At 35.9% G+C, this 12,560-nt stretch overlaps 1 protein-coding gene across 1 annotated transcript; it reads right to left on the reverse strand.

Moving 5' to 3' along the window:
* Positions 1-4,495: 4,495 nt before the first annotated feature.
* Positions 4,496-6,081, reverse strand: ccl20l (C-C motif chemokine 20-like). Its single transcript, XM_055032624.1, has 4 exons — positions 5,980-6,081; positions 5,724-5,841; positions 5,285-5,362; positions 4,496-5,162 (listed from the first exon to the last, which is right to left on the reverse strand). Exons 1-4 carry the CDS (start codon positions 6,056-6,058, stop codon positions 5,126-5,128), a joined length of 312 nt encoding a protein of 103 aa, XP_054888599.1. The 5' UTR covers positions 6,059-6,081; the 3' UTR covers positions 4,496-5,125.
* Positions 6,082-12,560: the final 6,479 nt, after the last annotated feature.

Raw genomic sequence — 12,560 nt, forward strand, 5'->3', positions numbered from 1 at the left:
ATCCGTTCAGTTTAGTTCCATTTCCTCTTTTTGTGCAATAAAACCCGGAGACTGGTCGTTAGGATTCAGCAACAAACCTCAGGTCCACATTTCAGTGACTGCAAAGAACCCTCACTCAACGACCATGCAGATGTGCATCAGAGGACTGACTTGTCTGGCCTTTCTGGCCGGAGCGATACTGGTAGCATCTGCTTCGCGTAAGTTTTTCGTCCAAAAATCTTCTTTCCATGTGTAAACTATATGCATAATATAAATGCTACGCACTTTAAAAATATATGTAAATGGTAATTTATTATGTATTTTTTTTTTTTTCATTTTGTTATATGAAACAGAAATCAAGATTACAAAGTGCTGTACTGAGGTCAGTGACCAGAGCATCACTGCTCCCATCATTGGCTACAGGATGCAGAGGAAGAACCTGCCCTGTGTTCGTGCAGTCATGTAAGAAATCACTTCTGTTCACTTAATTTTAGTTTTATTCATACAACGGAAAATCTCCAAGAAATGTCCTATCAAAACAATTGACAGAAAATAACCATCCTATCAAAACACATCAAGAGAAGGTCACATTCAATCTGATCACCAAGACAGGTTGGAAGGCTAATATGTACTTTCCAATTCAATTCCAGTCATACCACAATGCAGACGATTTCACTTTACTTTTAAAAATAGGAATTTCATAGGAACTATGGTCAAAATCTGTATTTTATTCAAGGTGTTGTACAGGACAGATTTTTTGTATTTTAATTGAATTACATTTTCCTAATAGATTTGAGACATCAGAAGGAGAAGTCTGCAGCCAATGGAAACAGGACTGGGTGTTTGAGAAGATCAAGGAGCTAGAGTGAGTGGACCTTCATTCTCTCTGTCAGTTTTTCCATTTGCAGCTTTTGCAAATGGCTTTATTGAAAGGCGGTATGCTGTGCAGTGTGGTATTTTAACAATGGTCTGTTGCTTGTGTGTTTCTCAGGCAGATTCGGAGAGCAAAAAAGACAACTCCTGCCACAACCACCACCAGCAGCACCATGAGCACCACGACGTCCTTGAAGCCTTTAGTTCAGTTTCAATAATTTAAGACAATGAAAAATTCCAAGGTGTATTTTTTTTATATTTAATATTTATTACCAGCTGTATTTATTCTTCAGTTTTATCTTTGTATTCACTGGTATGTGCAGTGCAGAGTAAAACACATGAGGTACTGTTTAGTTTACAAGAAGAAATAAAATAAACACTTGTCATCCATCCAAGCTTGTCATCTTTTGTGGATAACATTTTCAAATAATATGCATATTCATGTAGGAGACAGTATGTTGACTATGTCAAGTTCTGTTGTTTTTCTGCATTTTTCTCAAGTTGATATGAGTCATTAGTAAAAATTGACAGAGGTACCAACATTTTCTCCACCTAAAAATAGCAAGGACAACAGTGTCATATGAGCAAGATGGATGTGTGTTGAACTTTAAAAGTCAAGAAATTGCTGCAAGATACTAAGCCTTCCGATATTTACAGTCACATCAATAAGTTAATAATTTAAAACAACTGAAAATGTGACAAAGCATGCTGGGTATTGAACCAAGCTTGTCTTGCCATCATGTTCTGAACAGAGAAACATAAGGGAGATTTTAAAAATATATATTGATCTTCAGTTGTAAGACCAGCAGCAAAGAGCTCCATCTAGAGGTCAGAAAGCCTCCATTAAATTCAAGAGATGCTATCAACATAGTGACCAGCTGTTTGGGAGGGATGCCAGAAAAAAAAAATAAAAATCTATACAAGAATGGAATACCAAGACTCTTTGTTTCAGTCAAATGAGGCTAATATAAAGTTTAATCTCCGTTTGGCTCAAAACAACGAGTAAATATGTGGAAAGATATGTCATATTCTCAATTAAGTCAGCTGTGGGCCTGTTTCTGCTAAAAGTGTCATACAAAGGACAAAAAGAGAAATTTTATCAAAGACATTTTTACCCTTCTTCACAACGAATGAGAGCAATCGTACAGATTGTGCCTCGGATCCCATTATATAATACGGGCCAAATTTCATTTGGTTCACAGTCATTTTCTCTCTGGCTAGCACAGTAATCAAGATAGGTTGAATATCTATTAAACCTACCACAAACTTTAGAGTTTGTGTATTTTACTTTGCTGGCTCTAGTAAAAGTAATCAGGTTCTTAGGAACTTTATTCACACACTTAGTGTTTCATGGTTAGCTTGATTAGCAGTTATTGGGTTATAGGATCCCTGTGTCATTTGAAATGTTGTAGTTTTTTTTTTTTTTTTTTGCATGGCAAACTGAATTTCTTTTTTATGCCTAATTTCCAAAAAAATATAACTATTAAGGCAGTTAAAAAAAAAAAAAGTTCACAATCTTGTGAGGGATGTTTTGACAGCATATTGTGTTAAAGAATTAGTCTGCCATCTAGTGGCTACTCAACACAGACTACCAGAACATCTTTGTTGTGTCACCTTGTCAGTCTGGAACACACCAACCCCTCTGGGTGTTGAACTGAAATCAAAACTACCTTCTTCTCAGTCCCGTCATGCATTTGCAGCAGCTCAGAGGTCAGAACGCGTCACTGAGAAGTTTACAGACACCTTCAGCAGACATGCTGGCAGCTTTCATTTTTAGGTGACCCAGACAGTCATGATGCCTTTAAAATATTAACGACCTGCAGCAGCAGGTTCTGTTTTTCCGATGACATGACAACCTTTCACTAATGTGGTTAATTCTTTTGAAAAACAGAAGAATGGCTTTGGACACAAATTACTATATTAATATTATTGTTCAAACAATTTTTATGTCATCTTAGCTTCACATTCATGTAACAGGTAATATTCTGTAAATATAATGGAACTATTAAAAATAAATTCCCCTCTATGTCACCAAAGGAAAAGAAATAAAACTAATAACTCTATGGATCGTATTATGAGTAATACATTTAAATGACACAAGAAATAATGAAATACTGACACATAAAGAGGATGAGACAAAAAAAAAGACATGAAAAGACAACCCTGCTCTCCTCACCTGTCCCCTCTGACTGTTGGGGTTTTGGGGTCTTTACAGGGAGTCTCTGTTGTCTGCTGCTTCCTTCATCATCCACTAGATGGAGCCAAGAGGCTGCTCCTGCCTGGAGGGCGTGACGTCTGTGTGGATTCAGCACATCTGTGGTCAGCCTACATCGTCTGCTTGGAGCAGATGAGGAGCTGACTGCTAGCACTTTGACTCCTGAGTGTTTGCCTGCGAGTACCATGATGACGACCTCGGCTTCCCACCCACAGGACCAGAACCACACATCTCAATTCATCTTTGTTCCGAAATAAACTTTATCTGATTTTATAGTCTCCTGTTTGTGTTCAGTATGTGGGTCAAAAGACAATGACCCTATATGACGCTGTCTCACTGCTCTGGAAATCTGTCTGGGTTTCAACAGCAACCTGTTACCTTATCAGTAGAAATGATCACCTTGTTGAGAAGAACAGTCATACAAGAGGTGCTGACACATTTCTAAACTTAGATATTACAGTGAAGACCACAGCATTGATCATAGTCTGGCAGCGTAAAGGCCATCAATTCATTATTCAACACAACACAAAAATGGAAGATTGTTGGCGAGAATATCACGGTGAGGACTTGATTTCCAGCCTGTTAGGAACTGGAAGATTTCAAGAATTTCTCAAGATGTTTCAGCAAAACATTGAACGGAAAAATAGCCATGAACATCCTCAATTGGTTAAAGAGAAGGAAAATAAAGCTGCTAGAATGGCAGCTTTATTCTCTGCCATTCTGCCATAAATTTGGACTCAGTTCCCAAATTTGAATCTAATCAGTTTCAAGTCAGTGTCTGAAAAATTTTCAAACTGCACAGAAAAGGATTTCAGAACTTTTGAAACTCAAAACAGAGTTTTGAGACAGAATGGGTTGAATTTACAGTAATACAGATTACTAATTTCTCTATTCATGAGACATGTTGACATTGTCACCATGAAAAGTTTTTACTGAATAATATACACATTTCATTATTTAAAGAAACTCTTTACTAAGGAAACAATTACTGAGGAAAATTGTGACTTCTTTATTACCCGTTTTCCTTGGTGCACTCATTTGGCCTCTGTTGTTTCCATGATTATGTGTTTTGAACATTGATACCAAAACACTGAGAAAAGAAACTGAAATTAATCTAGAAATTACTGGTAACTGTTTTTTCAAAATGTTGAACATAAATATATATATATATTTAACTTGTTATAAAGACTAATTGCTGAAAAGACAAAACCCAACAAATTAGGAAAAGCTGCTAAATTAAATCATAGTAGTTTGATACAAGAAGAAATAAAATTTTTAGAATTTGAATAAGAAAATACAACAGCAATAAACCATTTATCATTTTTTTATTTCTGTTTCATTATTAGCATGTTCACTTAAGCAGTTATGAGAATCAAAAAGCATTAAGAAAAGATAGAACATTTTCTAAATTATGAAATAAGTGGAAATAATTGATCTATTAGCTGTTTTTTGTTTTTGTTTGTTTTTTTGGCTTTATAAGTTTAACTCTGAAATAAATGCACATTATTAAGTCGGCACCAGTAAAAAGCAAATACAATCACATCCGATAAAATAGAATATGGGTTACAACACTCATTTGTTTGTTTTGAAAATAAAAACCCTTACGCAGTTATTAAACATACTTTTCATTAAACACTTATATTTCCAATAAACATATATATGTTTGCTCTGATGTAGTATTTTTATCTTACATGTGTTTTCATGAGCTGTTAGTCAAAGCTCATTATAATTATCAGAAATTAAGGCTTGAAAGCCTCAGAGTGTGTAATTAATTTTAAAAAATGTAAATTGAGTTCCTTGAATAAATGAGTGTTATTTCTTAATATTCTAACTTATTGAACATGACCGTATTAAAATCAATACTAAAGGAGGCTATATTCTCATAAAGGCTTGATTGCAGAAGAATAACATTTCTAAACTTTCTTGGTCTAGATGATTACATAAAAACCGTTTTTCTTGTTTTAAATCAGTAAATGATTTATAACTTGTGAAGAATTATGAACATTTGAGAAATCCACTGGCAGCATGAATGGAAGAGTTTGCAAGCTTCAGATCTTTTTATAGTCTCTTCTGGGACATCGCCTTCAGTTTTGAGCTGAAAACCAAACAAAAAAATGGTTTAAATCAAACTGTTCCTAAAATCAAACCCTTGTAAGAGTCTGGATCTAAACTCAAATCAGATACTACGGTAAAAACTAAGTCAACTAAGTCTTCTACCTCAGTAAGTCGAGAGCTTCCTTCACCCAGTTATCATTTGGACTTGCACAGATTTCCTGGTTATTGATGGTGTAAAAACTGTGATAAAAAGAAATATAATAAGAAACATAAACAGCATCTGAATTTATTACACATGCGTAACTTGTTGGAGTAACAATCAAACTATTTTCTAAGAAAAACATGGATGTTTTTGTATATATATATATATATATATATATGTATATTTATATCTGTATATTTATTTTATTTTGAAAAAAAAAACAATCTTTATTGTTTTAGTTAATAATTTTATCATTTTTACAATAAAAGCATGCTTTTCCCATCACAGATATGTTAAAATCTTATCAAATTCTTGCAACAATGGCAGATTAGCACTCTTACTTGCAAGCAATTGAAAGGATGCAGAAAGTGTAAAGATTTGTGGTGGGGTGAGTCTTACATGATTGCACTGATGCGGCAGTGTTCCAGAGTTGATTGCTCTCTGTAGCCTTTGATATTTTCGAAGGGAACCGGCTGCTTACTGTGCCTTGTACAGCAGGGTTTGCTGGTTCGAAAACCTACAGATGGAAAAAGTCACACACAAAGGCTGACTCACAACATCAGTTATGCATTTCAGGCTAGCTTGAAGAAAATATTAAATCTTCAATATATTCTATGTTTTTGATTGAATTGAATAAGTGATAGAATAAACTCACCGGCAGCTGGAGCTGGGCTCAATATCCCCACTGTGATGAAGAGGGAGATGGCGATCATGATGATGCTTCTGGGAGTCATTATGAGGGATCCAGTAGATAACAACCAACCACTTACTGTATTTGTATAAGTTCGGTCAGACGTCTGCTTTTATAGGTCCCACATTGAGGACAGGAAACCCAGCACTGCATCACGGAAACCAAAGCTCGAGATCATTTTGATAACACATTTTATCTGAATACCACTACTGCAAGTCGTGACATTTAAGCATGCATCTTGTTCTTTCACTTTACAATAAAACACAGAGCATTCTTTGGTTCCCTTCTCAAAAAATAATTTCTAGGTTGATTTTGTTCCTTCTAAATTTGTACAATTTATTCAACATTCTCAGTTCTTTTGAGTTGTACTTTAACCCTCGTGCGATCCTAACATTCTGCTTACTCCCTTAGTCCTGCGGGTCAAAAATGACCCGCCTTAACAAAAGCCCCAAAATAAAGCAAATTATTAGAATTTTAAATCCAAAATCTATTTTTCATGATGAAACAATTTGTTATTTATCAATTCAACTCATTTAAATAAATTTTTTTATCATTTATTTATGTTATACAATACAATAAGAATGATCAACAGGATTACAATCTTTTTTATTTTTTACCACAAGCCAGGTGTCGCAGCACTTTTCCTTTACACAGTAAAGGTTTATCATTGTAATTATATAAATGTGAAGTTATTGCTTTTGAATTAAGTATACTGGAAAGGAACAAAAAAATCACCAATTTGGAACTTTTTTGTCAACGGTTCATTTCTTTATATTTTTTTAGGAATTGAATCATAAAAATACGTCTGGTAACAACAAACAACAAAAAATGTGGCTTGATTTCGTAAACTATTTCACATCAGCTCTTATGTTGTGTCTCATAATTGTATAAGATTTTCAACACAAGATGAATTTTTTCTACTCAACATAAGGTGTTGAACATCTGTTAGTTGAAGATCGAGAGTGTAGATACAGAAGATCTTCACAAGATGATGTTCATCTCATGAAGATGTTCTTATGTTGAACATCTTTAGCACAAGAAGAAGTTGAACGTAAGATGTTCAACTTCTTATGCTGAAGATCCCATGTAGGACAGTATGTCCAAACATACAATGTAGCACCTGTTGGGCAGTGAAACGTCAACTCATTGCTTCAACAAGTAACCAACTAGCGGTACGCAGATTCAGCATACCTTCATATCCTCTATACCTAATTTGTTTTTATTATGTCTGAGATTGTTTTTTGTTGTGTTTGGGAGCTTTATGTGAGGGGTTAATTGAGAGGGAAGGTGAAGGTCAAATGCAAGTTAAATTTGTACATCAATCCAGTTTCTTTGGGTTAGGGTTGAGGTGTACTCATGTGTGCAGGTGCGGGTATGTGTGTGTGTGGGTGGGGTGTATGTATATGTGTTAAAGAGAGTTTGTGTGTGGCCTTTGAACTCTTTTTCTGGTGTTTAAATGCTTTTATAATTTGTGGGTCAGAAATCACCCATAAGACAATCCTTGTACCCTGTGGTGTACAGCCCACATGAAAATATGAACGAAAACAAAGAATCACTCCTTCTAATGACGGGGTTGATTTAGGAAAAGTCATAAAATTTCAACAACACAAGGGTTAATAGGGCTACACTTGTGTTTCATTTGCCCTTCATTTTCTATTGCATGTAGTGAGTTTTTCTTTTAACCTAATCTGATTCTGAGTAATTTGCTAATAGCCACAACCACAACTTGACCTAAAAGCTTCAGTAGAAATAGAAATATTTCGATGTTTGCAGTGTCTGTAATCTTGAGATTGAACTGTGATGAGCAAGCAAGCTATGTTGTGTGAAAATCCCTTCGCTAGTCACGCTGACCTATTTGATCTGCAAGAAACTGATGAATCTCCCACCACCTTGTCTGGCCTAGAAAGACGAGACTTTCTTAAGATGCGAGCGCATCCTGTTCTCATCAGATATTGTGTACAACAGTGTGAAAAGTGTTTTGTTTTCTTTCAGATTTGTTGGAGTTTTGCATTTTTATCACTATTGATGTTTCAGGAGGTCATGAGGGTTATCAAGAGTTTGTGATATCTGTTCTTTTACGTCTCTCTGAAGGAACTTCTGCCCACTGTGCTTTGCAGAATTACAGTCAGTTCAATCGCACTTTCAAGGAAGTCGGGGTGAGGGGAGATTCTGAGTAAGAACAGGATACTTACAGCTACCACAGCTTTCTCACACAATTCAATTCTAGTCGGTGAATAGACCAGTCAAAAGATATCAACCCCTTTCAGCCATTGAGAAATGGACAGAATCAGTTGATGCTTTTCTTTTTTTTTTTTTAGTTTTTTTTAAAAAAGTTTTAAAAAACTTTTATGTTCCAAAACACCATAGAGGGGAAAAACTTAGATGTATTTGCTCATTACTCCCTCTTACTAAATATTTTTTGCTCTGCTGCTGTTTGGTCTTTTCTTTGCAAACACAGATGTTTGCATTGAGGGACAAGCTGCAGAGTAAAACTCCCATCATTTGTTTAAGTCTCGCCACTGAGAATGTTTCAAATCGGGATTTAAACACTCCAAATATTTGTGTCTGGAGCTGACAGTAAAGATTAATTTGATGATAACTATCAGATATTGTCTTCGCTGGATCAATAGGCCACCTTTATTTCAGGTAGTCAGAAGCTGTTCTATCATACCAACATGTAAACAGCAAACGTATAGGTCTGTTATTTAAAATCCTCAAAATTATGTCATTCCAGTTCAGGTTTATACACATTTTTGCAACAGACTGTGTGAACTCAGTCTGTTCCTTTTGTGCTACTGCCTCACAAAAGGAAAGATGGGTTCTTTATAGAGTTTGTAGATATACTTCAGTTTCCTCTCAGGTCCAAAAACATGCATTTGAAGATATTTGGAACAGGATAGTTGCCATTTGGCCTGAACAGTTGTAGTGCTGGGTGTAATTTTTATATATCTCGTGCTTTTTTTTGTTTTGTTTTTTTTTTTCACACCGTTTAATCCACTCAGATGTAAAGAAATTACACCAAAAGGGAAATAACGTGCAAACAGGCTTTAGAGAATGTAATGCAAGTTAATTTTTGCTCCCTTTCCCCATGTGGGGACAGTATTGCTAAAGGCCAAATAAACAGTAGTGATTTAACAAAATGTGAATCTGAATGCTTTATAGACAGTTTCACTGACTGTCACAAAATCAGAGAAACAAGAAAGACCTAAATATCATGTTAAATAGCTGATATCAGCGATGTGCAAAACATGTTGAAATTACAAGACTAAAACCTGGTTTTAAAATCTTGCTTCCTGTTTCACTCCTGTGTATCTGTGTGACCTGCTGCACACAAGGATAAAGACAAATGTGATGTGATAAAAGGGATAATTGTCTTATTTTGGAGACTAATCCTTCTTAATCCCTTATGAAACAACCTCTTATCTTACCGTCTTTCACGGAAAGACAAACCAACACACATTTTCTGGGAGGTAACAGTTTCAGTTTTACTATTGCTTACTTCAGGTTTCCAGTGGGAAGTTAATCATTAAATGAAATATAGAGGCAGATTTATTTAATAAGAAAATTTAATTATTTTGAATAGAAGTGACTTGTTCACTTTTTGTTAAAGAAGAAATTGTTGACTGTCAGTTTTATGTTTTAGATCATTTTATATCAAGATAATCACAAAAATAAAGGTGGATTTTCTTCAAAACCTAAGAATGAAATATTTTTTGCTGCTGAAATCCTATTCAAAATATCAGACATCACAACACTGATGCAATGTACATTCTTGTCAACTTGGCTGCTATAAGATGCAGTAAAATAACACAACACTGCATCAGTTTTACAACTCCAATAATATTTAAGAGGCGGTAAGTCTTAATTTTTGTTGCACAGCCACAGTCATTTTGTACTTGCAGGAATTTCTTCAGTTCTTCACTCATCCGCTGCCCCAACATACATTAACTTGTTAAAGAAAAAAGCCATAATCTTCTGCCAGTGCATCACCAAAAACAATATTAAAACAGCAGAGCAGCAACATGAGTTAGATAATCTTCAGGATGAACTCCCAGTTAGTCTCTGCTTCACCCTTACACTTTACACAGTGAGCAAAATTGGTTCATTCCATTATTTTTACCTCAAATGTCACATAAATTGAGCACTACTTAAAATGACATTTCTCTCCACCAGAAGCAACTTTTACACATTCCAGAGGGGTTTTGGAAACAGTTATCCAAGAGCATATGTCCTGTGCCGCTGCATCATGTATTTCTCCCTTTCCACTCCAAAGAGCCATTGTCCTCTCCGCCCAGCTAAATAAAACTTGTTTAGAGTTGCCACAGTTACATGGCCATTTTGTAAAAAAGACAATTACCCGTAGTCATTTCTTATAAATACATGCTTTCAGTTTTGAGTAATCACTGTTTTATTTTTCTGTTTAGGTTTTGAACTTAAGAAAAACAAACCCTTTGCAAAATAGGTATAAACACATCTTCATTTATGGGTTGCTGATATTTGTGGTAAGTAATGCAAAAAAGCACATTGTTTCCACTGTTAAGTAAAGTTAATAATGTTAAATAAAGATAATCATTTTGTGTCATGAAGATTTGTTGGCATTAAAAACAAAAACACACACACAAAAAAACAAAGTTTGGTTTTATTTCCATTTAAAAATAATTATTTATGATTTTAACCAAAACTATTACTTAAAATGACACATTCTATAAAAAATATATATACATTATTAATTTACTTAGTGTCACCTATATTTGTAGATCCTGTCCTCATGCTTTTTGGAGTTTTTTCCTTCCTTACATTTCAGTCTTACCTGCTGATATTTATTTATTTTATTTTATTTTATTTTTATTTTTTTATCAAATGTTGTTGCGCCATCAAAAGTAATGTGGAGTAGGTCTGTGAAAAAAATCCCTTGATAAGGAGAAAAAAAAAGAATTTGATTTCTTTAAGTGGAAACAACACTGCCGTGAGCCGTGAGAATGTACTGAAATAGTGGTGGCACATGCGGTAAAACCGCCATGACGCCAAAAAGACACTTAAAAAGCTTGGCACGGTCGAGGGGAATCGGTTGTGGGTTTATCGCTAAGAGTAACAGCTTTCATTACACATCTTTCCTTTCCTAATATAAAGGACACTGATTTGAGTTGCTTCAATTTTTTCACATCAAAAAACAAACAAAAAAAAATAACTGACTCCAAGTATCTTCCTTAAAATCGCTTCCGCTGAAATTAAAATATATGCATACACCTTAGGACTAATACAATTATACTTTGGTTCTTTCAGGAATCATTTACTTGAGGAAGAGGATGAGGAAGACTTCTCTTCTGTCCCTATTCTCATTTGCAAGCTCACACTGCTGGATGCAGGACAAGAAAAGAGATGTGGGGAGGGGAACGAAAGAGGGTGAGTAAGAGTAAGGAGAGAGGGGGGTCACCATTGAGTTGTCCACCCACACAATGCCCCACTCTGGTCACCTGCGTGGGTGTGGGCCAAGAGAAAAGGAGAGGATGCGCACGTTTGCTCGTGCACGTAGGCACAAACCACAGCAACAAAACCGGCAGCTTTCTAACCCTAAATGTCAGATGTGGCAGAGCGGCATAGAATAAAAGCATTTTTAATTAGCAAGAAACTTCCTCGAGCCCACATAAAGGGGTTTTGTCTGTTTCCTTAAAAGCACTTTTACAACTGAAGAGAGTTCAGGCAGCAGAGTGATAAAAAAAAATATCTAAAAGCAGTTGGCTGTGGCATGATCTTTGTAAAAGATCCTTTTGTTTATCATAATAAGCATTGTTCCCCACTGCCAGAGCAGCGTGGCACCAAAAGTAATGGCCTCATCTGTGCTTTATTGAGGAATCATGGTAAACTACTTGATATATAATTATGTGAGCCCAGCAGATTCGTCCTCACTGTTTCCTCCTACATGCCATCTGCCCTGTGTGTCCAGACTGTGGGTGACTGAAGTAGCTGAAGGAGTTATTGTGGAAGATTATAAGCAAACTTGTGATGTAACAGCCTTACTAACACGTTTGTTGTTCAAAGCAACACTGCAACATCCACGGCCTCTGACAGAGTGAGCATCAGATGACGAATAGAGGAGAAAATACCGAGTTAAAAGACCCCCATGACACCAGGAGTCGCCCAGAGGTGTTTCAGTCTGGCAGCGCTAACTCACGGCAGAGAGGGAGATCTCAGAAGATACACCGAGCCAGAGGAGGTGAGGAGAACAGAGGGGACTGCAGAGGTAGAAAGAGGAGTATTTTTAGGGTGCTATGTTATCTGCGGAGAGGAGGCTGCGCCGTATCACAGTCAGGTCACATCGCTGACGGGGGAAACAGCACAGGAACTCCACTGAGATGGCAGATAAGAAGGAACAGAACAATGATTTTTCACTCTGAGTTTCTCATATGTACACTCAAATATGTCCACAACGGCACAGACACACACAACAAAATATACTCTGTATCTAAAGACAAACACATTGCAGCTTCGCTCTCAAATCCTCCTGAAGACCTTTAAAAGCCCTGAACTGATGTAAAGCTTTACAT

This window comes from Poeciliopsis prolifica, unplaced genomic scaffold, assembly GCF_027474105.1.
Source record: "Poeciliopsis prolifica strain line A6 unplaced genomic scaffold, Auburn_PproV2 SCAFFOLD008, whole genome shotgun sequence".
NCBI classification, from domain to species: domain Eukaryota; kingdom Metazoa; phylum Chordata; class Actinopteri; order Cyprinodontiformes; family Poeciliidae; genus Poeciliopsis; species Poeciliopsis prolifica.

What these genes read in the sequence shown, in the direction of transcription:
- ccl20l (XM_055032624.1), bottom strand. Translation starts at nt 6,058, where the DNA reads ATGACTCCCAGAAGCATCATCATGATCGCCATCTCCCTCTTCATCACA. An exon ending in GAGCCCAGCTCCAGCTGCCG is followed by an intron (nt 5,842 to 5,979) that starts GTGAGTTTATTC and finishes TTCCATCTGTAG; the next exon opens with GTTTTCGAACCAGCAAACCC. An exon ending in GAAGCTCTCGACTTACTGAG is followed by an intron (nt 5,163 to 5,284) that starts GTAGAAGACTTA and finishes TTTGGTTTTCAG; the next exon opens with CTCAAAACTGAAGGCGATGT.